This window comes from Nylanderia fulva, unplaced genomic scaffold (genome assembly GCF_048542155.1).
Source record: "Nylanderia fulva isolate GAGA-0341 unplaced genomic scaffold, ASM4854215v1 Scaffold17, whole genome shotgun sequence".
NCBI classification, from domain to species: Eukaryota; Metazoa; Arthropoda; class Insecta; order Hymenoptera; family Formicidae; genus Nylanderia; species Nylanderia fulva.
In genome coordinates this window covers 4,647,370-4,674,131 of record NW_028189945.1, presented here as the reverse complement: position 1 = coordinate 4,674,131, position 26,762 = coordinate 4,647,370, and the positions used below count along the sequence as shown (strand labels likewise).

Genomic DNA, 26,762 nt, shown 5'->3' with positions numbered 1-26,762 from the left:
CGTCGTATATGAATGTCTCTCCCGAGCAAAAGCATGAAAGTGACAGATGTGAGAAGGGTTAAGCGCGCGGAATCGGCGAATCAGATTCTGTTGCGCTCTGGCGAGTGGATTTTAAACGCACGGTCGGTGAAAAATCATGTTGTCACGTAACTATATTCGTATGTGGTTTATGCTCGTGACTCGCATTTCGACGCGTCAGATGTCTGTCCGATCCGACTGACAAGTTTGCGTGATTTTGCACTGCAAATTATTAATATTTATATCGTAGAATTGTTGTCGTTTACATCAGAGAATGGTGAGTATTTATTTTATTGAAAATATATTTTATATATTTTTTTTTATTTAGATATCTTGAAGAAGAATGTGTCCTTTAAATATCGTGCAATACCGGGAAAATAAATCAGAGATATTTGTTAGAGGTTATATATTACTGTCAATTGGGTAGAGATGACATTGCATGTTTTTCTGATAAATGTGAAAGAATATTAAAAATAATTGCAGTGTGTATGTTAATAATAATACACTTAAAATTATATCGTATTCCGTTTTTTACAGAGTATTCTCGCGTACAACGGCGGTGCCGTGATAGCCATGAAGGGCAAGAATTGCGTTGCCATAGCGGCTGATCGCAGATTCGGTATACAAGCGCAAACGATAATGTGCGATTTTCAAAAGATTTACGAGATGGAACCTCATCTGTACATCAGTCTGCCAGGACTCGCCACTGATACCCAGACTGTCATGGAGAGGCTACGCTTTCGCTTGAATCTGTACGAGTTGAAGGAAAATAGAAAGATTCACCCTAAAACATTCACTGCAATGGTCTCAAATCTTTTGTACGAGAGAAGATTTGGACCATACTTTGTAGAACCCATAATTGCTGGATTAGATCCCGCTACATTTGAACCGTTTATTTGCAATATGGATCTGATAGGATCCAGAAACATAGCGGAAGATTTTGTAGTAGGTGGAACATGTACGGAGCAATTGTACGGCATGTGTGAATCGCTTTACGAACCGGATTTAGAGCCTGATGATTTATTTGAAACTGTCAGCCAAGCTTTAGTCAATGCATTTGATCGAGACGCGATATCTGGATGGGGTGCTGTTGTTTATATTATGTAAGTGTTGCTATAATGGTTATATCAAGTGAATTTTTGATAAGTATTTATGTTAATTCATATACTCTTTTTCAGAGAGAAAGATAAAGTTACAAAGAGGACTATCAAAACGAGAATGGATTAAACACAATCTTCTTTTACATCAGTATGCATAACAAAAGTTTCACAATTACTATTGTAATAAATCTAAGAAATGGAGAAACAAATCTTACATAATTTTCTAATTAAATCCCTAATATCTCTTTACAAATATCTGTTGATTGTAAGAAAAAAATTTGTATTTCCATCTATATTACCCTGTGTATATGTTGTATTATTATAAATTTTTTTCTTAGGTTTTTTTAATATTTTTATTCTTTAGTTTTTTTATATGCTATTTGATTAACTTTATGTGTATACATAAAGTTAACAAATTTATAAATAAATTTATTATATATACATAAAATATATATTTCTGAAAAAAAAGATTATATGAAAAAAAAATTTTTTTAAATTTTTTATGAGATAAAGAATCTAAAAGTATTTTTACACACAAAAAGATAGTGCAAAAGAAATCAAAATCTCAAGTGCAAAGCATGTCGCCATCTAATGTTAAAGATTGAGACTAAACTAAAATGGGTTATGAACGTAAACGTGTGTTGTGAAACTATTTAATATGATGATAGCAAATTAATATTATCACTAATAAACTTATTGACAATGTCGATCAATACATTATGCGCTGCATTTCGCAAAATTGCAGTGGGCAGAATAAGTACGTATATCTGACAACTAAATATTATAAAGTATAATCATAACTTAACCTTAATCAACCATAATCTAACATACTAAATGTATGTATATATGTGTGTATGATTTTTTATAAATATAAGCAAAATTATATATGCATTATTTATAATTTAGAGTATTACATTTTATCTATATATATAATTTTATACATTTCTATATACAATTCTATATATAATCTATATTTATCTATAATTATATATATATATATATATTATATAATTATATTTCAGGTACTGTTGCTGCTACAAGATATTCAACACATCAATTAAATTGTGATGTAATTTTTCGTTTAACATCTAATAATCATGGTATACCAGATAGTACTAAGTCCGATGGTATCAAATTTATACCAGGAACGCTTAACATCGATTTTGGGATACGTACAAATAGAAATTTAATAAGAAATATTATTGAAATGCCTGTTGCAAAGATTCCTCCATTGCAAGAGCCTGTAAAGCGCTTACCCATTCAGTATGATGTACCTACATTGGAAAAATCTATAGACCTACCCACAAGTGGACAAATTTTTGAGAAACAAGCGGTACGTTTAATTGTAATCAGGCGTAAGAAGATGAAGAAACATAAGCGAAGGAAACTGCGTAAGAAGATGAAGTTTGTATGGGCAAAGTTAAGGCATAAACGAAACGTAAAGAGGGAAAAGCTTTTCCAGGCAGGGTTAATTGATAAAATTAAACAAGCACAAGCATTTGACGCTAAAGAATATGTTAAGGAGAGACTCAATATTTTAAACAAGGAAAAAATACCGAGGACTTACAGAGGCGAGATTATACCTACCCAGATGATTAAACAATTTAGAGATGAGAAAAAGGCGAGAAAAGAAGCATTGCGTAATAAACCTCGTTTAACATTATAATCTATGTATAAAATCGTGTAACAATAAATCTTTTATGTTAATTAATTTTTTGTCTTTGAAATTTCTACTTAGATTTTTATATAAAACGAATCAAAATTTGAAAAGGAATAATTGAGAAAAATAAGTAAATGAGCAATAAATTCACCCTTTATTTTGTTATAAAAGATAAATCGCTTGTATAGTTCATTCATTCATCTAGAGCCTAACAATAATTGCATTAAAATATCTTATAGATATACATATAATAAATGATACTTATATTTGCATTCATTGATTAATATTAATATCGATTCTAAATTGTATACAATAATAGATTAATTTGTGCTTACAATAAATATAGGCTTAAAAATTTTCGAGTTCCATAAAATAATGACTGTTGTTGCATATATATGACATGATCATGAATTAAAAAAAAATGGCTTCTGATTTCTATAATTTTGTTATAAAAATCTATGTCCACTTTATTATACATAATTTAATATGATATAATAAATAGCACAATTTTTTTATTTGTGTTTTATTAAGGCATATTGTATGTATATATATATATATATGATCAAGATAAATTTTGTAGATATTTAAATTTATATATTTTTTGCTGATTTGTTTTAATAATATTTTACTATGTCTGTGTAATTAATGTTACAAGAATGTAATATTTATTATTAGTTATATATAATTAATCACTTTCATGCTTTGTGAACCAAATATGTATACTCTACAAAAATATATTTTTTCTCTGGTAACTTGTATAGAGGTAATCGTTTTAAACAATAAAATACATTACATTTGTGTCTTATCATTATTAATTGTTTAAAGACATTTTATCTTATTTTTTAAAGTAAATTATTTGTGTCACAAAGCAAACGTCAGAATCTTTTGAGTACTTTGCCCATTTCATATATGGTTTTTAATAAAATGAGTAATATCTTTTGTTAAATTCCACCTTATTTTTTCGGCGGATCGATTGCAATTATACTTAATTGATACATGCAAATGCGTTCCTCTTTTTCTAACTAAAATAGTCATTTAAGTAGACGGATGCTAAAAGTTATACAATTAAAATGGTCCTTTTTTCACGGTAATATCTGGCCCTTCTTAATTTCTAAGACTTTTGGTTTGTTATTTATTCTTCCTGTCTTCAGAGTATCGCCTCTACCAGAGAAATAATCCTCGATCTCTTGTAATGTTCTACCTTTAGTTTCCGGAAGACATATATAGAAGTATATAGTGCCGAATAAGGATATACAACCGTAAAGAATGAACGTACCATGACGAGTTAGCGAGTTGGCGAGAAACGGATAAGTTTTGACCACCATAAAGACAAACGTATGCGCGCACATGGTGGTCAATCCGCCAATAATACCGCGTACCTGGACGGGATAAACTTCGCCGATCATCACCCATGGAATCACCAGGAAACCTAGAGTGCACGTGATGGTGTACGTGAATATGCAAAGAACCGGGATCCAAGTGGCGACAAGTGTAAGATCATTCTCGACGCTGTAATTTTTATACCACATGTATCCGCCTAATCCTAGCATGGACAAGCCGCAACCGATGGAAGACACCATCGTGAGTGGTCTCCTGCCGCATCTTCTACACAAGACACAAGCTACGATCGTGGAGCTGAGTCTGACTATTCCCAATATGAACGCGGCTAAATATTTATTCAGGCTCGCCCCCGAGTCCTTAAAGATCTCAACTGCGTAGAAAGTTATAACATTGGTACCCGACCACTGATATATCAAAAAATACAGAAACAATAGAGTGAACGGTTTCAGCGCGTTGGGTTTCAACAAGGCGCACACGATTTCTCGGAATCCGGTGAGTCGTTTAATGTTATTCTTATTGGAGAACTCTACCAGAGTTTTCATCTCCCGGGTCACGTTGTAAGTACTGCCGCGAAACTTTTGCAACGCCTTTTCCGCTTGGTCCGGCCTGTTGCGCGATATGAGATAGGACGGGGTCTCTGGGAAGAAGAACATCAGTAGCAACGCGGTGAACGGCAAAAGAGCGCTGATGGCAGCGCAGACGTTCCACGTTACTATACTTCCCAGGGCGTACTCTATGAGCACCCCGGTGCTGACCCCAACGCTTGCGAGAGCGATCAGCATCCCACGAAGATGCGGCTGCGTCACCTCGCTGGTGTAGACGCGTGCTGGCGCGCCTACCATACCCGATCCTAGACCAACGAAGAAACGACCGGCGTATATCATTTGTATGTCGGTCGCGAATGCTATCAACAGCCATCCGAGTAGAGCTGGGATCTCCGTGATGATGAGCGAACGTTTTCGGCCGAACATATCCATCATGTAGCCGGATACCAAGCAGCCGATCGGCGTGCCGATGGAGGACATGCTAGCTGCAAAGAAAGAAAAAAAATAAATAAGGATTGCGAGAGAATTATGATTTTTTTATAATTATAAATTATGATGAAAAATTATAGATTTTTCCATCACAGAGAGAATTTCTCTTATAGAATTTATCTTGAAAATCATGGTAATCGTGAGATAATATAGTATTGGAAAAATTTTGTAATTTCTCCGATAAACATTTATTAAAATAAAAAATATTAATATCTACATAATAAGATATAAAATATATTTAATTAAATTTACTGAAATAAAGTATATAGTAAAATTTTAATATAATTTTAAAATATATTAAAAACTTATGATTCTTTCTCTAGTAGCATATCCGAACGACATTTTGAGGATTTCCAGAGGACATTCGAACATCCTCAATGTTCTCTAAACGTCTTCGAGATATATGTGTGCTGTTAGAGTTAAGTGTTTTAAATAGAACAGATTTTTAAAAAAGTAATAAACATTTTTTATATATTTTAAAATGCAGTATGCTAATTATCACCAAACATGATAAAATTTGCATTGAATTTTGGGGTAAAATAAAAAGAAAAATCTCTCCGTGTATAGAAAAATATGAGACATAAAAACAGTTTCGAAAGAATTTTATTTATAATTGCTTTGTCATAGATTCGCTATCTCATACGTACCGATCCACGATTCCTCCGTCGATCCCTCTTTGATGGGAATGATGCTGTCCGGCTCCTGGAGTTGCGGTAGAGCGATGGCAGAGAAACCGAACGCCATCCCCGTGTTGATGGTGCCGAGTTGGGCCACCACTGCAGCCAGGACTTGCCTGACAGCGCTACCTCGAGGTGTTCGATCGTTCTCAGGGTCATTGTTCAGGTTCAGATCGGTCCTCTCGTTATCGAGCAACGTGGACGGTTGGATCTTCGGCAGGAGCGTCGAGTCTACCAACGAGGTCTTCTCCGGGTCCTGCGCGCCGCAATTTTTTCTGAAATAAAGCGGACGATTAGCGAGTGTAATGTTATAATTGCTATTGTATTTATTTGTGACGGTCGAAACACGTGGAGGATGTGAGCAGAAAGTTAAGTTAACAGCAAGATTTTTGCATTTGAAATATTTGCTATCGCGCACACTCTGCATCTCTAATGAGACAAACTAGAATTTTCAAAGATAGCGTCTGCGCGTTATATTATGATAACAATATCGAAAATGTTTGATTATATATATATGGAGTGACAGGGTCAATGACGCGTTAAGTTTAAAAAAAAATAATCTATAAGGAGAAAAAAAAGATGATCAAGAGAAAGAAATTCTATAATTATTATTATTATGTAAAAGCAAGACTCAATTATTAAATGCCATATTATTAAATGTCAAATGAAAAATATATGATGATAACACAATGACGCGTCAGGCACGCGACTGTGTGAGTCATACATTTATAATATATGTGTGAATTATTTATGCGCATATACAAACCGATAAAAGTCGGTTAATTAATGAACATGAGATTTTTGTCGTTTTTTATTATGATCATTTCGTTGAGATTATAGCAAATAAAATAAGAGAAAAATAATGCAAATTTGCAATTGACTTTTTTCTTCAAGAGAGATGCATCGCTCGCGAAATTGAGAGATATAAACAAAGTTGGTCGTTATTTATCTGGACGTCGTGTAAAGATAACAATTATTTTTTCTTCATCGCAGATAACGCGAAAAATTTTCCGCATTAAACAACACCAGATAAAACTCAAATCATTTATTCGTCAATAATAACAATTGCAGCTTAATAAGCTTGTAGCAGTCCAACACGAATTTTTAGCTTAGATTTAACATTACTAAAATTAAAATTTATTTATAATGTATAAATGTTCGATAACTAATTAGATTATTGCATTCGAGGAAAAATATAATAGGCATTTCGAAAAAAGGAGAAATAAAAAAATTCTAATAAGAGAAAAAAACAGAAAGGGAGAAAGAAATGAGGATATAAATTGATGAGGATGAATAATGAATGTGATATTTGGCAAAACAAAAAAACTGGTATCGTGGATGAATCAAACATATGCAAAATATACATATATTCATGAAATATCGTATATGTATTATTTAAGACACTCGGTATATAATCGCACAATGACTTTATTATTATTATAGAAGATAGCATTTGCTTAACGAGAATTACGAAACGAAACCTTCAGCAAAAGAACGATCGATTAGGTGTTTCCCAAAGGTTGCGAAGTTATGGGATGACATAAAATCGCCGAGTATCATGACCTTTAATAATAAAGGAGAAAAAATATAATATAAAAATAAACGATTCGGCGCCTACACACTTGTATTAATTTGCGACGAAATAAAGATACCTGTTATTTTTCGTAGAATTTCGTATTTCGCTAATATGCGAACGCAATTTTCGAGCGGAAAAATAATATGTTAAGAAAAAAGAAGCTTATTATTATAGAAAGTCGCAATCGCTTTTATGCAAATTGACACGAGTGTATGAAGGCCTTATGTAAATTCGCGATAATAAAGATATATGTCTTCTTTTTTTCGCGCGCTTTCGTTTACCTTTTCATCGAGAAACCGCGAGCAACACATTTTCTTCACGTGTCGAGCTTGTTACACATCGAAGAAGTGATTTACCGTATTACAGCAATTAATTACAAATGTAATTTACGTCTACCGCAATTATAGAAAAACATTAAGCGGTCAGCGAACCATACGTCATATTGCACAATCGTCCTTCAGACTTTTCCCTCGATACTTTTTATATTCGTAACTTGCATCGATTTCGTGAAGATTGACTGATGACATTAAGTTGTCATTTGTTAATATAAACGTTAGCAAACATGGCGAATTAATTAATAACATTTGCACACATTTACATATTAACCATACTTTTTTATTATTTATATCGCGCGCGAATTAATCAATCAAACTAAAAACAATCATAATACGATATCGATTGAGTCAGGCTAAATAAAAAAGCTATACGTATTGATCGATAGTCAGAGTGTTTATATTAGATTCAGCACGTGTTTCGAACTTTCGCAACCTTGAATCCAATTGAAAGTGAAATTTACATGCGTATGCGAGTGTTGTTTTCGTAGAGACCTGCGACCTCCAGTCGTTCGATCATACCATATGTTCACGACGTGCATTCACAACATATTCCCTAATTCCTGTAGTCGTGTGCATTATTGGAATTCCAACGATCAAAATAATCGTGACAGCTTCGGCTCTCTAAAGCTGCGTTCTTAATAAAGCAACAACGAGCAACTTTTTGTTGCTGTCTCATGTTTCTTAAAAAAGTTGTTAGTTGTTGCCGAAAGTTTCTTAAACTTCCTCCTCACTAGAGCAACAACGAGCAACTTCCTGTTGATGTTCCATGTTTCTTTAAAAAGTTGCTAATTGTTGCCGAAAATTTCTTAAGCTGCATCCTTACTGGAGCAACAACGAGCAACTTTTTGTTGCTATTCCATGTTTCTTACAAAAGTTGCTAATTGTTGCTTTAGTGAGGACGCAGCTTAAGAAACTTTCGGCAACAACGAGCAACTTTTTGTTGCTGTCTCATGTTTCTGAAAAAAGTTGTTAGTTGTTGCCGAAAGTTTCTTAAGCTGCCTTCTCACTAGAGCAACAACGAGCAACTTCCTGTTGATGTTCCATGTTTCTTAAAAAAGTTGCTAATTGTTGCCGAAAATTTCTTAAGCTGCATCCTTACTGGAACAACAACGAGCAACTTTTTGTTGCTATTCCATGTTTCTTAAAAAAGTTGCTAGTTGTTGCTTTAGTGAGGACGCAGCTTGACAAAGAGAGAAAGAAGTGAATATTCTTACAATTCACATTTATATCCAAACTTCTTTTCTGCCTTATAACAAAGCTGACGACGATCTTTTCGCGAAACTTTCTGGCAATGTATCATAACTGTCGAGTCTTCCGAGTCGGTCAGCCAAATTGCGGAAGGAGAAGTTTCATTTTTTTAAATACCCCGCCAGAGTGACGCCTGTCAACAATGAGTCGCCACCGTTTGTTCTTGACAGACAAAGCGGTTCCGAGATTATATTCACGTCGCGCGTGGCTTGAGAAACGTGTGTAGCGAGCTATATTTTTCCTTACACCTTGACTTTGCCCACATCGCAAGGCTGTATGAACGCAGCCGGAGGGCACTTTAAGGGGCTCATCGCGCGTACAGAATTAGAACGCGCGATTTCGCAAGGAGGATTTTCCATCGGACGCTATTAAAGCCCGCGCAATCACCTTCTCGTCACGTTGACGGAATTTTCCGCGAAATCTTAAAACACATTTATTTATTCGCACCGGATGCGAACGGAGCCGACACCCGAAGATAACCTTCACCCCTATATCCGCCAGAAACTGAGAAAGGGCGAATAAACTTCAATACTCGTCCCTGAGATTAATTTAGTCGATTCTCTTTTTAGCGAATATATGTTGAGGCGTCGATAATTTTTAAGCTGTAAATTTTTCAAGAAGAAGACATTGTTCGCGAATTATAATTTAAACTTTAGAGAGCTGAATAGATGATAGAGCTGCATTTTATATTTAATTTTAGGTATAATTTAATTTAAACAAATATGGCAAATTGCAGTAAAAATCTTTTCTCCATTTTTTAAAAAGAAATATTGATTCTAAATTGCTTGAAGAATCTATCGTGAAAAAAAATATTCCACGGTTTTAAGATACTCTATGTAAAATATTTAATATAAATGCTACGGAAATATTATATGAATCATGGCTTTGTGGTTCTGCTCCAAGCGTAATCGAGGAAATGTGATTACTGTCTATCATACCACGTACAGATATCAATTGTGTGAGAGTAGTTCCAGAGAGCTTTTTTTTAAATCTCTTGTGAAGTGACATGCATCAACATTAATCTTTCGGTTGAAACATGACATTAACAATAACAATTCATGTTAAGAAATGCACGTCAAATTTTATCGCGCGAGAAAAATTAATAAATATTGAAATAAAATAAGAAAGCAGCGTATTTTTTCACATCTCTATTTTTAAAAATAAAAATTGATTAAAAAATTAATAACTTATTAATTATATATTAAATTAATTGTATGTTAAATTATATATATTTTAGGATTTAGAAAGAATAAAAAGAAAAACGTTGAACCGGATACAAAAATAGATCAGAATGAGATTTGACTAGCTTCTCGTTCCCCGTTCCGATCTACAATTCCATACTAATCTACAAATTTGAACATAAATAGAATCTAATAATTTACGAGATGTCAAGTGAGTTAGCGGATTCTGGCAACGGTACGACGGAATTGCACGCGATATTTTTGTAACACGAAGATTCAAGAGAGTGCAACAGAATCACATATACACATACATATAAGATGCACAATGCATTTCTCGCAGATATCATGCCTAATCGAACAAATGGACGCGTCCATGATATTAATAGTCTAATTACATCATGTCGTTTCAACGAAGGTAAATACGAACAGCGAAGCCGACTGTCTCGTCTCGGAAAGCAACAGTATACAACATACTAATGCGTTGCGAAATATTTGCACGTTGCATTAAGATGCAGCAATGATCAATCGGTCAGTCTCGCTCTGATCGTTAGCCTATATCGTCTATATAATCGCGATGCGAAAAGAATTTCCTCTTAGAATTTACCTCGAAAATCATGGTAATTGTGGAACAATATAATATTAGAAGAATTTTATAGAAGAGTTTCTCCGATTAATATTTATCACAATAAAAAATATTAATAATATACATAGTAAAATTAATCGAATATATTTTATATTTTACGTAGTAGATATTAATATTTTTTATTGTGGTAAAAATATTAATCACAAAATTGTCTTTGTGTAGGTTTTATCAACAATTAACATCGTCAAGTTTTAAATGTCATAGTTAATTTATAATTTTAATTATAAAAAAAATGTATATGTTTTTTATAAAAATTTGGTACCTCCCAAATTGTCAAATATTAAATAATTATCTAATGATTTTATTATTAATTTCTTATATTTTATAAAAAATAATTATTATACACAGAGAGAATTTTCTTTTAAAATTTATCCTGAAAATCATGGTAATCGTGGGACAAAATGATATTGGAAGAATTTTATGAGTTTCTCCGATTAAATATTTATCACAATAAAAAATATTAATATGTACATAATAAAATTAATCGAACATATTTTATATCTTATGTGGTAGGTATCAACATTGTTTATTGTGATAAATATTAATCAGAAAAACTGTTATAAAATTCGACAAGAGATATATTCTAAAATCATCTAAGTTCGTAACTCTGTGTTAGCTCGAAGTTCAATGTTGCTCCGTAGTACAGTGATTACATCATCGTTTGGAGATAATTATGTAGCAAAAAGTTCCTCGGGCCACTTAACGCGTATACAAGAAGGTAGTGGAATCTACGATCTCGTTCAGTCAATGATATTTTCTCTTTTTCCACCGATTATTGTTCTAGGCATTTGGAAAATATACTAACTCCTTGCCCAGAACGCCTTTGTAACCGGTAGGGATATTAATAACAACCGTATCTCTTCATTCTCATATATAGGAGACACCGAGTAGTCACAGTCACGCATCTGCGTGTCATGAAATTTATTATTAGCGTCTAAATATCGTATCATTAGTAATTTACGGTCACGAAGGAGAAAAATACAAGTGTCGTTCTTCACGAGAGTTCGCGTTATCGTCGTTTAAATGTGTGATACGAAGTGAAAAGCGTCATTGTCCGTCGTCATCGTTCGTCAGAAGCTACGTTTTTCCGCTTCATTTCCCGTATTTATCTCGATTCACGAATTTTCTCGCAAGGCCATCATCGAATAGACTTTGCAACTTTTATTGCGAGCTGCGCCTCCTCTTCTTGCAATTACATTTAAAAATATCTCGTATCGCGCTCACATCTCCGATGATTGCGATTGCGTATTGATAATTTATTGCAATTATATCAATTTATTGATGCTATTTATTCGTGTAAGAATAACAGAAATTTATTAAACGTGTTTTTTGAATAATATAATTATACATTTATGAAGCAACCCCTTATATAAATATGAATAAATTATCAATTCGATAGAAAATTAAATCCAATTATGTAATATAATTAATTGCGTATTCTGAAGCCATAATTGCTAATATATAGACAAAACATACATATAGATGAAATGATTATCAAATAAAAAACATTCTTGAAATACGTGACGCTGAAATGAAATCTTTCATAATTTCCAGTCTGCAATAATGCACTTACGTAGGTGGTATCATTAAAAGTCAATTAACGTGTTTATAACAGCTCGATGACGACGATGAGTACCGTAATTACGGTATCGGTAATACATATCGCAATGAACAGATGCATCAAAATTGTCTCGCACATCATTGGTATTTGATATATATAACATGAATAGAAATTAATTGCGTCAGTATACATGTAATTATGCAGGCATGTCATCAGTGTTTTATCAGCTATTAATAATATTATCTGCTGCAGTTCGCGGCTGATATATCTGTCAAAAAAGAAAAGAGAGAAAAGAAAAAGGACTTTCTCCCTGTTTCGCTGATAAAATTGCTAAATATATATGTAATCTCTTCTCGGCGGGGCTTCATCGCACACGTCATAAAATGCGCCCGACGACGTGACAAGGGCAACGACAAGATGACATAACTTTTTTTTTATATTCGATCATAGTCCGCGGGTGCCATGTTCTAGACACCGGAGAGCATAAAACAAAACCACGATAATACTGAACACTCATATTAAATAGTTTGAAAACATGAAATTCAGATTTGCATTTAAAGTCGAATTAAAGCAATTATTGTTTTATTTGAAAGCACATCTTTCGTTAAAAAAAAATTATCTCACTTTTGAACCGACGAAATTTATTTTGTTTCTTTATAAACATATTTTTTTATCAAATTAACTCCTTTCACCGGGATAACTTTCTCTTGAAATTTTCTCTGAAAATTATAGTAATTGTGGAAGAATTTGAAGAATTTGATAAAGAGTTTCTCTGATTTTTATCACAATCAAACATATTTTTTAACAGTAAACTTTACTATGTACATATATTAAAAAAATAAATTTATCCAATTCGAATAAATATTTATTTCAATACTATCTTATAAATAATTTATTTAAAACTTATAATATTGATTTGAATAATTTGATGCAAAAAAATATTTGATATGAGAAAATCTTTTTCAACACTGATAAATATTTATTTGTTTCAAATAAATAATTCAATAAGGTAGTATTGAAATAAATATTTATTAATTTAATAATTTTTTTTAATGTAATAAAATTAAACATATTTTACATTTTATTATGACAGATATTAATATTTTTATGATAAAAATCAGAAAAATTCTTATCAAATTCATTCAATATCATACATTGTCCAATACGATTACTATGATTTTCAGGGTATAAATTCTAAGAGAAAAAAAATTCTCTCTGTATTAATTAATAAATTTTCAGCGGCTACATACGTATATATAAATTCAAATCTACCTCGATTCATTCATAATTAATATTCGTGCAACTTTAAGTCTTATCGCGATCTCCGAGAAATCTTTCGAAGATTAATCACGCATATCCTTGATAAGGAAGAGGGAGATGCGATTTCGGAGCAAGGTGAAAACTATAAAATTTTGCTATCGCGCGTAATATCCCAAGATTTGACTGCTGTAAACAAGAGTGCTTGATATAGAATCACTTGTTGATCGCGCGCATATATTCGTTGGCGTTGTCAACCCTCGACTTTGCCCAGTATTCTCTGTTCAAAGTCGCATTTAACCACGTGGGCCGCAGGTGCAACAATTCTATCCAAATATAGTAAGTGCATATATATATAATTAATATAAAATTATATGTAAAAATATTATTATACTTTTCTTTCAAGGAAAATAATTATATTAATTGCTTTCCAAATTGAAGTAGAAATTTCATGTAAAATTGTGAATTTTTCATTCAACAATTGTAATATATAGTGGTAAACACAACAATTAAATTTATATAATATAGGGTATAATTATCACATATTTTCAAACGATGTCGCGAAAATACGCAGTGTTGTCTGAATTTCTACTCTGAATATATTCACGACTTCCGTGTGTTTACCAAACGCTACGTGCAATTACATTGTAGAGAGAAAGAGATATATACATATATATAAATATATAGAGAGAATTAACTAGTAAAATAAACAGTTTCTTTTTAGCTATGTCATGCTTTATATTTCTTTTATATATTTAAAAAATAAAATGCATATAAGGAACACCGAAAAATATTGGCAAGAGATGTGTGGAGAAAGCACAATTGAACCCGATAAAAAATTTGTTATATATTACAATTTTAACATTATGTAGAAATATGTAAAATTATACATATAATCGCAAAATTATATATGTAATATGTCGATACATAATTAGTATATATAAATATATATGTTTCATATATAATTTGACATGATTATATATAAACCCTTATAATTTATATAATTATGTGTAAAAATGGACATACTTCACATATAATTTTACGATTATACGCGTATATAATATTATACAATTATTTATATATAATTATATATAAAAAATTATTTTCTAAGAAAAAAGTGACAGAAACATTGATATGTGTTTACTCACTCTGCCATGACGAATGTCGTGATGAAGATTAGTCTTCTTTTCAATCAGGCGTACACGATATACCGGCGTATCGTGTATAAAACGTACAAGTATATATCACAATTCGCTGATCACAATAAGGTATCACCATAAGGTCACCGGCTCATCGCCGGTTTCTCTCCTCGCCTCTTCTCGCGCCCTCGCGGCTTTTAATTCTCCAGACTTGATCGAAGGGTTGTAATCTCTCGCGATTCTTTTTATATTCGAGGATCTTCTAAAATCCTCGAGTACTTTACTCTCAGAGAGCACTCGCCGGGAGACGTCCAATTGTGCGTCCGATTTCGTAAAAGCCTACGAAAGTCTTTCTCCATGGACGATACATCTGCGCGGGTCCCGTCGCTTTTTCCCGTTTTTATTCCCTCGTACAATTCGATGATTCGTACTCTCCTCGGACAGGGAGGCTGTCTCTTCTTTTTGTTTCCCCTCGCGGTGAATATTGCCGCGTGTTTAGGAGCGAGGTCGAACAGCTGACGTGATCTGTCACTTGCGTTACGGCTCGCACGAAGCGACTGACGGCTACAGGTTACTCGAAAGCTTTATATGCGACGCGCTACGCCTCGTGGGAGAAAGAAAAAGAGAGAGAAAGAGCTGCGACATCAAAGCGCATGCGGGCGGATAAGAACAACGCGCGAATTTCGTTGAGCGGAAGAAGGTTGAGACCAGAGGGACGTGGAAAAAAATCCGGAAACTCCCACCCTCTAACAGCACACTGCAAAAACAATTTGTTGACTTGACTAAACCTTTCAACTAAAAATTTAAATATTTTTATATGAACGGTTTAGTCAAGTTGACACATTTTTCAGTGCACAACATATCCGAAAAACATTCAGAGAATATCCTGAGGGTATTTGAATATCCCCTGCATGTCCTCTGAACGTCCTTCGAATATGTGTGCTATTAAAGCAGCGATGAACTATATTTAATCAATCAAACACGAAAATTGAACCGATATCGCTTCTCAATAAACTTTCCTCCTTAATTATTATCGCATATTTGAAATTATTATTTTTTTTTTTTTTTTCATTATATAGTGATATCGATATCTCTATATACAGAATGAATAATAGAACACAATAATAGTATCATAAATTATACAAAACAAAAGATTACATATATCGAGAAAAGTTTACATAAAGTTTTCAACTAATATTTAATCAAATAAATTGAAATGTTATAAATATATCGCGGATTTTCTTTTCTTCCACAGATGATCTCCTAATCGTAAAAATATTCTGCATCGAGCGTGTGATAACGTAACGGTAATCTATTGATAACGAGAGATAAAATTTATCGAATTAACACAACAAATGTTAGAAATGGTACGCTTGGTCGTAAAGATCATTGTATCCGTTTTCTTTAAAGATTTTGACATTCATGTGACTAATCAAATGGGATATAATCTATCTCGAGTATCGATAACAGTCTCGGTCACGAACACTTGATCATCTCCTTTATCTAAGAAAAATAGTGCCGGTGGCGTGTAATTATCACGATTGTTGTTCGTGATACACTCTTCCACATTTACGTAAAACGAGATAAACTTTCTTCGAAGAAAATCTCGCAAATTAAAGTGTTGACAATTCGTTGCTCGCCGAATTACTGAGAAAAAAATATCTTCCGCGCTCAGGAAACATATATTTGCGGAATTATGATATTTGCGAGATCTATTATGCACCGTCGTGTATGCATTATCAGTGGAGAATCTTACGGAATATTCATAAAGCAAATGAAAAAAAAAAAAAAAAAAAAAAACAGGAAGGATAAAAAGCTTATTGAGAATGTGCATGCGCCGAGTTTGTGTTCTGTTAAAGTAAATACGCAGATGAAAATTTATATTTTACAACCGGTCTCTCCTTTCTCTCTCTCTATAAAAATGTATAAATCTGAACGTGATAAAAAGCAATGACGAGTAAGCATTTATAAATATGCACGATAAGGTCGAACGAAAGATAATTATAACGATTTGCGACGGAATATTGGAATGATTTAATATTTATGTAGCGCTCAGTCTTTTTTCTATTTTTACAGCATCATATGTGATAGCAAGCGAGATGGTTTTATTATTTCCAAGTTTAATTGGAAAACTAATAAAAGAAGAGATTAATTGTGTTAGAAACACAGAAAAAAAGAAGTATCAAATCAAAATGTATATACTTGTTTAGATACAATTTGCTTAAATGAAAACATTTTACATAATTCAACCAAGAAAAATATTAATCTTATTATTAAACAATAATTTTTTTTAATGAAAAAAATGTATTGATAGAAAATAACTCTTCTCTCTTTTTTCATATAAAATAACATGTTATTATATTCTTATATTCTTCAAATGACAATATATAAAATATTGCAATATAAGAAATACACAGAGAGAATTTTCTCTTAGAATTTACCCTGAAAATCATAATAATCGTGGGATAATATAATATTGAAAGAATTTTATAAAAGTTTCTCTGATTAATATTTACCACAATAAAAATATTAATATCTACCATAAAATATAAAATATGTCCAATGTTCAATTAATTTAAAAAATGTATAATTAATATTATATAATAAAAATAATTAAACATATTATTTTATTACCTTAACAAAAAAGTAAGTTTACTATATGTAGTTAATAAAATGTTTTATTATGGTAAATATTAATCAAAGAAAGTCTTATAAAATTCCTCCATGATTTTCAGGGTAAATTCTCAGATAAAATTCTCTCCGCATAATATTTCTAATATTTAAAATTTAGCAACTTCTTATAAGATTATTTATATTGTTGCGTATATCCGAGTACACAAGCGTTGACTTGATACTTCTTTCTTTTTTGCGAAGATTGACGGAATTATTTTGATTACAGACGTGTTAAAATGTTAAATAATTAAATTGAATTTTTCATGTATATAATTTATCAAGAGAGATATGAGTATCTTTAATATATACATATATGCGCTATTGTACCGTCGAAGAATCGAGCATGAAGATTAAATGAGCATTTAAAAATGGACTGGTTCACTTTCCGGTTACGTTTGCCTGATTACGCCGGCACTATCAGTCAATATACGAGGTGTGATCAAATGGTTCGTGCAATTTTTATTTGAAAAAATATGTCTTTATTCGTCTACATTAATGTCCCTTTCAAAGTAAGCCCCAGATAAAACACATTTATGCTGTTTTTTTCCAGTCTTTAAAATATTTATAAAATTCTTTATTCTTTATTTTTTCTTTATTCTTGAGAAGAGAAAAAAGTCACACTGTTGAAAATATTCAAAAATTACTGAGCAAACTGAAGACTAATATACTTGAGAAAATTCCACAAATATTTTGAAGACTGGAAAAATGTTTACCTGACGGGGCTTACTTGGAGAAGGACAACATTAACATAGATGAACAAAGACATACTTTTTGAAATAAACGAAAATTGCACGAACTTTTTGATCACGCTTCGTATATCGATGCATCCGATAGTTACCATCCATCGTAAATTCGAGCATGACGAATCGTGAGTTCACGGTAAATGTAAATCTGACGCGGACACAAACGAGATAACCTCGGCCTGGGAATACTTGGTCACGCGGATCTACGCAAACATCGTAATCGTCGTGTATGTATGTATGACGTGTATCACGATTAGGCGAACGTCATATGCGATTCTTTTAATAAAATTGCAGATATGCAGAAACGTATCGTGTTTTATGTATATTATATGTAGTATTAATATACTTGATGATTTAATGTGTTTAAACTAGAAAATATCGAGATTTTTATGTCTCTAATTGTAAAAATAAACGAAATAAATCGCTCGTTTTTAAATGGCTGATTTTGTTCATTGCTACTCTGGATGCATGATATCTCACAATAACTCTCGATTATAAGCAACAATTTTTAATTGGGTTGAAAACACCCAAATCAAATTCTTCAAATTCTTCATCAAACGGAACTAAAATCTTATGAACGCTTATTTGATTTCATAGAAGCAAAAAAAAAAAACGAAATTCACTATTCAGTTCTATGGATTTCGAAAAAGTTCATTCTTGACCAAAGTGAAAGTTATAAGTTTCAAAGTGAAAGTTATATGTTTCAAAGTGAAAGATATGTGTTAGTTTTTGTTCAGTTTTATTCAGTTTTAGGGTCTATTTAAAAGTTGTCTTTGATGCAGAAAAAATATATGGGACAATTTCATGGAAAAATCAAATTATATTATTCGAAGAAAAATATTCCGAATCGTGTAAGAATTTATGATTATAAGGAGAAAACTATGTAACGCTTTAACAAAAAAAAATGACTTTTTTTCGAACACTGAAACGAAGTCGTTTCTTTGTAACTTTTGAAGAAAGAAACTGGTGCCAATGTTTTTTTTGTGTTAATCGGAATAAACTATGTAACGCTTTAACAAAAAAAAATGACTTTTTTTCGAACACTGGAATGAAGTCGTTTCTTTGCAGCTTTTGAAGAAAGAAACTGGTGCCGATGTTTTTTTGTGTTGATCGGAATAAACTATTGTAATATGTACATACATACAAAGATTTACACAAAATGAAAGCTATAAGAACCATTCACAGAGAGCAATAAATAAAATATAAAGAAATAAAAAAATTTGAAAAATAAAAGAACTAACACAGAGAATAATAAGTTGTAAAAGTTTGGAATGGCATGCACCATATTAGAGTTAAACACGTGCATTCAGAATACCTAGAGTCATAAAATGTTATAGTCACTTCGACGCGGATTTGTCGATCGTAAGATTCTGCAAAACGCATCGTACATCGATTGAAAGCCCACGTTATCTTATCCGAATCATAAAATATCAATAAGTACATCGCGTTTTTATTTCGAACGACGACGATATCAGTGAACGGCGATAAACAGCGACAACAAGAAGTGGGTAAGAATCTACGACATTAAGAATTACTCACTTGGGAGACGGTGGTGGCGACGATACGTCTGGCTGATCGTTGCTGCTGAACGTCTCGTAATTCCTGTTCCCGAACATGTCGGCGAAGGACTGAACACGTATGTGACCAATTGTAGCCGATTAAATTGTTCTCGGTGGTTTATCAGACAAACCGTGGTCACGAGCTTGCCACTATCAATCCGAGCAGTCATGTGCTTCTTCATCTTGTTTTCTTTAATTCCGCTTATTTTCACGCCGACGTTTACGTTCGTTGCACTCTGGCACCAAGTCTAAGTGACGGATCTCGTGATCGACAAATCCGCCTCAATATGACAATTATAGATTTTATGATTTATTTTAAACACGTGTTTGGAGCTAATGGTGCACGCCACATCTTCCAAATTTTTATCAATTTTTATACAAATATATTATCCCTGTTAAAATCATTCTCTGAATTTGAAATCTTTTCTTATATTTTCTTCGTTGTTCCGAACATCGATTTTTTCTTACCTTTTGTTTTATGAAAATGTTTATGTATGTATATATTAAAACAGTTTACCGATTACGTATTTATAGTTTTATTCTCAGAATAAATGTTCACGCAATTCGAAACCGAGTTTTCTTCGAATAATAATATTGATTGAATTTGATCTTTCCATGGAACTGTCCTATAAATTTTTCCTACCAAAAACAAAACTTGAATACAATATCGATTTTTGAATCGGATAAGATTTAATAAAATTGAGACAATAATCATATAATTTTCATTCTGTTTAGGAACGGAAATGTCAAAAATAAAATTCTTCAAAAAGTAAATAGTGTTTTAAAAAAATTTTTTCTTTTTATCCCAAAAATAAAAAATCGTTTGTAAGATTTCAATCACGTATGCTTGAAAATTGGGAAAGTAATTTGTATGCTTTCAACCCGATTTGAAAAAATTATTATATGCTTATAATTAAGAATTACAAAATAGATATCGTTCGCACAAAGAGAAGGGGAATCGATATCATTTATTCGATTATTTCGTATCGGATGATTTTTCATGATTAAAATAAATCCTTTGTTAAAATAAATCCTTTCACTGTAAATAAAATCGGGATATTTTTTGGAGGTATTTTTAAATATAAAATATATCTCACATAAATATTTCTCTTATTTACAGTAGTATACGTATTTAAAATATTATATAAATTATATTAAATAAATATATTATTAGAGAGAAAGAAAGACAGAAGGGGAACATGAAAAATAATATAAGTGACTTATTGTTATTTATTTGTACCAAGGGTCCATTGGCATTCATTGTAACGTCCGCAATCTTATCAGCACGAATGATTACAGACTGCATGTGACCGCTGGCGATAGATTAAGATATATTACGCAAGTGGTAATTCATATGTGAGGTTTACTTGGCAAATGGATTTAAAATGCTATTTCGTAATTTGTAAAGTTTACGATCTCATCTTCCAAAGTTTTTATATCTACAAAAACAAATTTAAATTCAGTTCTCTGTATGATTTTATCTTCTATATAATTATTAACACACACATGCAATTAAATTTTTCAAGAATTGTTCTCTGATATTTTATTTTATTTCAAAATTATAGGATTGAAGCTATTTTCTCTCTTTCCCTCTTTCTCTCAAACAGTAATATTAACATCTAAACGTGATAAACGTATGATAAATTATATAAAAATTAAGAAAAAAGAAAAAAAATCAAAAAATAGAAAGAGAGAAAAGAATTTCAAAAAATGTAAAATTTTAAATAATATTTTAAATTTCCAAGTATAATGTATCTTATTCGCTAACAAATCAGAGGGAACATATTTTCAGTAAACAATGTGTAATTTTCGCAAGATCCTTTACTAAAAAAATAATTATTCAATTCTACAAAAACTGCAAATATTCTATACTTGTTAATTTCCTATAAATTGCTTACGTAAAGCAATTATATTTTTATATTTCATTATAATTTTATCATTAAAGATAAAACTATATGACATCTAATAAAAATAGAAAATAAAATACCAATCTGCGAATATAAGATATATCATGAGAAGATGATTCTAAGACAGATTTGTCCAAGCAACCTGATTGCTTCGAGAAGAATCGATTCTCCAGAGAGAAAGAAGAAGAGGGGGAACCCCTTTATAGCAACGCCGATTGGAATCATGAGTCAACACTAATTAATCAATTGAGAAGCTTGTTACGGTTGTCGCGTGCTGCAATGAGTTAAATTAGTATCTGTATATACATATATTTCGATACACACAATATGTATATATTATACATATACATATGTATTGTATATACACATAATATTTATAATAATGTATTATATATTATATATATATATATATATATATATATATATAACATATATTATATGTATATAAAATATAATATGCAATACATGCATAAATATTAATCATTATTTATTCATACTTGTTAATTTTGTCAGATCTCATATCTTTCAGGAAAATTCTGTTATATATTATCATTATAAAATTCTTATCTAAAGATATTTTGTTTATGTAAGATTATACACAAATAAATGTGTATGTGTATGTATTATCTTTTTATATATGGAAATAAAAATAATTATATATTTATATATATATATATATATATATATATATATATATATACTTTGTCAAAGTACGTCTTAAATGCATTACGTGAAGTACAAAAGAGTGAATAGCGGATCGGAAAAGTAAAAATCTCGTCGATCGAGTTTGAATAACCATCAACTCGTTAATCACGTATGAATTAGAACACCCGTCCGAGAAGTTTCCCGTTGACAAGTGGAAAAGCACCGATGATTGTTTCGCGATTCCGATCACGAGATCCGCTCGTTCTAAAACGATATTTCATTTCAAAGCAGAACCGTGATCGTTTGGCATGTGAACAAAAATTATTGCAGTGATACACTGATTCACGTGTTCAATCGAACAAAGTGCATTCTCGGCTGGCAACGTGGACTTTGCGTTCTCCAATTAGGATGAACTTGACAAAGAAAATCTGTTCGGTGTTGCTATGCATATTATTTATTTTTTTTATTATACTATAAGTGTGAGCATAGTTTATCTTATCCTTTTATACACCACTACAAAAATAATCATAATAATTAATAAGTAATCATGCGGAAAAAATTAGGAAAACACTGTAGCTAATATTTTTTAGCTACAAACTATCTAAAAATAGTTAGTTATCATACTTACATTTTAGCTATATATAGTAACTAATATTTTTAGCTATAGTTTAATACGGAGATTCTATAGCTAAAAAATATTAGCTATCAATAACTAAAATTGAGGCATAATAGCTAAATTTCATGTGTAGAGACAGCTAAAATTATTAAAAATTTAACTACAGTATAATAATTAATTTTTATTTCCCATGATTTAACAATTTTACTATTATGTGTCATCTTTTAATTTTGTTATTATTTTACACGATATACAATATGTTCGTTTTTCTATTAACTTTCCAATAAAGATTTAAAATTCAAGGTTTATATTTGAATGTCGCAACTCTAACACAAATATTTGGTAACATCTAACCATACAAAATACCAAAATTCACGCGACAACTAGTGAACACAAAACAAATTAGAAGAGCGTCGTAAGTATAACGTTTTCTTTTCTGCAAAGCATCTATTTTTAGATAGACCTTTATCTCTCCCCCGGACACACGTTGAGAAGAATCGAGGCGACCAACCACGCGGGTCAACGGCCTATTTTTGCTATTTATTCGCTTTGCAGAAACAGAGAGCCGGCGACGGGATCACGAGTCGCATGCGTGATGCACGCAAAAGAAACTGGATCGATAATCGCAAGGAGCAGCGGGTGGATCGTGATCTAATCGCGCGTTATTCATACGTCATCGTCAGTCAAACGGAATCATCAAGTGACGCCAGGCTGACTCGTGCCTAACTATAATGATGCACCGAATCGGGAGTGACCGCGCGAGCTTTGCCTTTCCGTCTCCGAATATAATGAATCATGCATAAACATAGTGGGAAAAAAAGAAGCGAATCTAATCGACTTCGCGATGAGGAAGCGCAATACGATACGGACATGTATATGTAATTTACGTATGATTTATTTAATCATTTTTTCATGTAATCAGAAAATACATTATTTTCGTTAAACACTGTTTTTATTAAATTTAATTAAATGCTATATTTGTTGATAAATTAATATATTTTTGTTCCATTTTACCCAAGTGATTATGATTCATCGTGAATTTAATGTATAGCAAGTAAAACGAATAGCTCTAATCAGCGTTTGTCCATATGATTGTTTTCAATGCAAAATTTGAGTGTGTATGTTATTCTTATCAATAAATAATATTTGAGGAGAAAAAATAATTTGCGTATCGTATTAGCCCGCTTTCCTTATCTGTGCATATTATTTTTAATTGTACTATTTTCAGTACATGTCCTTTTGATAAAGATATCTCGATATAGATGATAAGTCGAATATTTATCCGCGATTTTCATCGCGAAGAACGAGAAACTGTCAATTATACTATTGGATTTATGGTGATTATCGTTGAATGGTGTCACGAGAATCGATAAGAGTAATAAAAAGGTCCGCTCATAACAATTTGGAGTTATGTCACGTGCTGCATGATAGCGATCGATAAGATACATCGAAACAAATAAGATATTTAATGACAACACCTATTCTGTCGAAATTAACACTTTTTGGACTTTGTTGCTTTCTATGCATATTATTTATTTTTTTCATTATACTATAACTGAACATAGTTTATCTTATCCTTTTATACACTCCTACAAAAATAATCATAATAATTAATAAGTAATCATGCGGAAAATGTGCAATACACGTTGAAGTCTTCGAATTTAATTACTTTGTAAATAAAATTGTACGAAATTAATTCAGCACTATTCTGATTATTAAAATATTTAATCGACTTCCTTAAATATCGAAAAACGGTGATGCAGGTGATTTTAATCGTAACGATTTATATAATTTGATTAGACTGGATGAGCTGATCGTTTCGAAGTTGTTCATTGTATGTTTTGCTATTGAGACGTGAAAAAAGAACATATTTAATTTGCATTGTAAAAATAGTCTGCGAAGAAATTTATATAACTGCGGTATCAAGTTTTAAATCGTTGTATTCTGTGAATAAATACACGTAGTCTTATTCGTTCTATTATTATTATGTAATCTATGATTAAGACAGATAACAATCTGTTTAAAATATAAGAAATATCGCGCGAGGAGAATTTATAAACAGATTTATAAATTCTTTAAGAAGATATCGCGCTACAATATAATACACATACATCTTGTCTTTTTTCTCATCGACAGTTTATAAATTTAATTTTCATTATTTGACTATTCTTTTGCTATCTTATATTCTTATGACAAATTTCAATTTTACAGTAATATTAGCAACGACCAAAACATATTTTTTATTTTTATATAATATTCTTCGAATATTTTTCACTATCGCTTATTCGTGCAATGCTTTGCGCGATTCTTTATGATGCTTATATTTTACGTCAGTCATGTGTGTATAATATTTCTATAAGTATGTTCACAAAAATTATGTTAACAATTTTAAGAAATATTTTTTATGCAGATCGAAAAAAGATGAAGAGAACCGATTTATTTGTCAGAGTCTCGATTCTGCTACATATGTATAAATGTTCGCTCGACATGTTCGCAGCTGAAGTCGGCAAATAGTTTTCACTATCGCAATCGGCACCTGTCGACACCAGCCGACAGCAAAAGCAGCAGCAGCAACCGAATGGAAATTCACTGATGCGCGTGTGCAATTTGTTGTGCGTCAATATCGACCAGTTATTTACGGACATTCGTAATTGAGCGCGTCAACGGGTCTCTGGAACTCGGCGGGTCCAGAATTGCGCGAAGCTGTTGCCATTACAGATTTGTACAGATGGTGCTGAATTAGATTGACACGCAGTCGCGAATCTATGTCTGTATAATTCTCGATACCTATACGGTGTATCACCGAAAAATTATTGCTACATTCGAATTCCTGGACCGATTTGAAATCGAATTTTTCTCTGATGAAAGCATCGAAAACGCCGGCTAGTTTTGGAGCATTTAAACGCTTGAAAAAAATTAGAGCAAATCTCTCGAAGAAGAAAAAGTAGATGATGAAATTATGTCCTTTGATTAATTTTAACTTTAATACGATTTTAATTTAACACTCCGTACAGTCAAATGGATAAAAATAGAAACAGCGAATTGTTTATTCTTGACACGCGATGACATATGGTAGACGGACTGTCATTTTTCTCGTAAACGGTATTTTTTTAAGGTGTGTTAACAAAGACGAGTTTGAAAAAAATTATTTCCTCGCCTCTCGGATCAGTAATAAATGCTGTCGAGAGATTAAATTGTAAACTAATGAAGACGAGTGGAAATGAAGAAAATCGGGAAGTTATAAACACAATAAAAATTTATATTAATCCAAAAGCAAATTGATTTGCTTAATGAATACCAACATATTTGTACCCTAAAAAGAAAAATTTGTTAACTTGGCTAAACCTTTCAACTAAATTACTATTTTGTTAATTGAACATATATTAGTATTTAAGTCAAATATATTTAATTTAAATATTTTTATGTGTTCAATTAACAAAATTATATTTAGTTGAAAGGTTTAGTTAAGTTTTTTCACATTTCTTTCAGTGTGTAATATTATGTCTACATATTTCTAGATATTTAAAGCGATTATAATAATAATCTTTTCGCGTGTAATTTTTAAGATATCGAGATCGTTATATATTAAAAAAAAATTACATGAAGACAAGTTAAGATTTTTAAAGAAAATAAATTAAATTGTTAAAATTATATATATATATGCGCGGAGGTAAACGAGAAATATAGTCATTGCGTAATACATAAATGTAAAATTTTCAGAGTTTGCCGATATTTTATTTGAAAATCTCTCTCTCGTGCGTTCAATCTTACGCACTTTGCAAAAATGACATTGATACCTTTATTGGAGACTAATCATATTAAAAAAAAAATAAAAGATTCAACGCACAA

At 31.5% G+C, this 26,762-nt stretch overlaps 4 protein-coding genes across 12 annotated transcripts in view; 2 read left to right on the top strand and 2 right to left on the bottom strand.

The window, feature by feature from the left end:
• Positions 1–159: 159 nt before the first annotated feature.
• On the top strand, positions 160–1,327 carry Prosbeta3 (proteasome subunit beta type-3). The gene is made up of 3 exons (XM_029320134.2): positions 160–295; positions 556–1,121; positions 1,197–1,327. Exons 1-3 carry the CDS (start codon positions 293–295, stop codon positions 1,243–1,245), a joined length of 618 nt encoding a protein of 205 aa, XP_029175967.1. The 5' UTR covers positions 160–292; the 3' UTR covers positions 1,246–1,327.
• A 303-nt stretch (positions 1,328–1,630) lies between these two features.
• Positions 1,631–2,829, top strand: LOC114944284 (uncharacterized). Its single transcript, XM_029320132.2, has 2 exons — positions 1,631–1,875; positions 2,141–2,829. Exons 1-2 carry the CDS (start codon positions 1,821–1,823, stop codon positions 2,782–2,784), a joined length of 699 nt encoding a protein of 232 aa, XP_029175965.1. The 5' UTR covers positions 1,631–1,820; the 3' UTR covers positions 2,785–2,829.
• Positions 2,450–19,817, bottom strand: LOC114944263 (facilitated trehalose transporter Tret1). 2 transcript variants are annotated; one of them, XM_029320088.2, is made up of 3 exons: positions 19,726–19,817; positions 5,801–6,105; positions 2,450–5,149 (listed from the first exon to the last, which is right to left on the bottom strand). In XM_029320088.2, the coding sequence occupies exons 1-3, from the start codon at positions 19,800–19,802 to the stop codon at positions 3,861–3,863; spliced, it is 1,671 nt and encodes a 556-aa protein (XP_029175921.1). In that variant the 5' UTR covers positions 19,803–19,817; the 3' UTR covers positions 2,450–3,860. The 2 variants fall into 2 exon arrangements, with proteins under 2 accessions (XP_029175921.1, XP_029175922.1); XM_029320089.2 differs by lacking the exon at positions 19,726–19,817 and adding an exon at positions 14,780–15,331.
• ClC-a (chloride channel protein 2) overlaps positions 14,780–26,762 on the bottom strand; it is a 56,053-nt gene continuing 44,070 nt past the window's right edge. For all 8 annotated transcript variants that reach the window (XM_029320094.2, XM_029320095.2, XM_029320097.2 and 5 more), the window contains one exon: positions 14,780–15,527. The gene's annotated coding sequence lies outside the window, so the exon portion shown is untranslated. The remainder of the gene's footprint in view (positions 15,528–26,762) is intronic.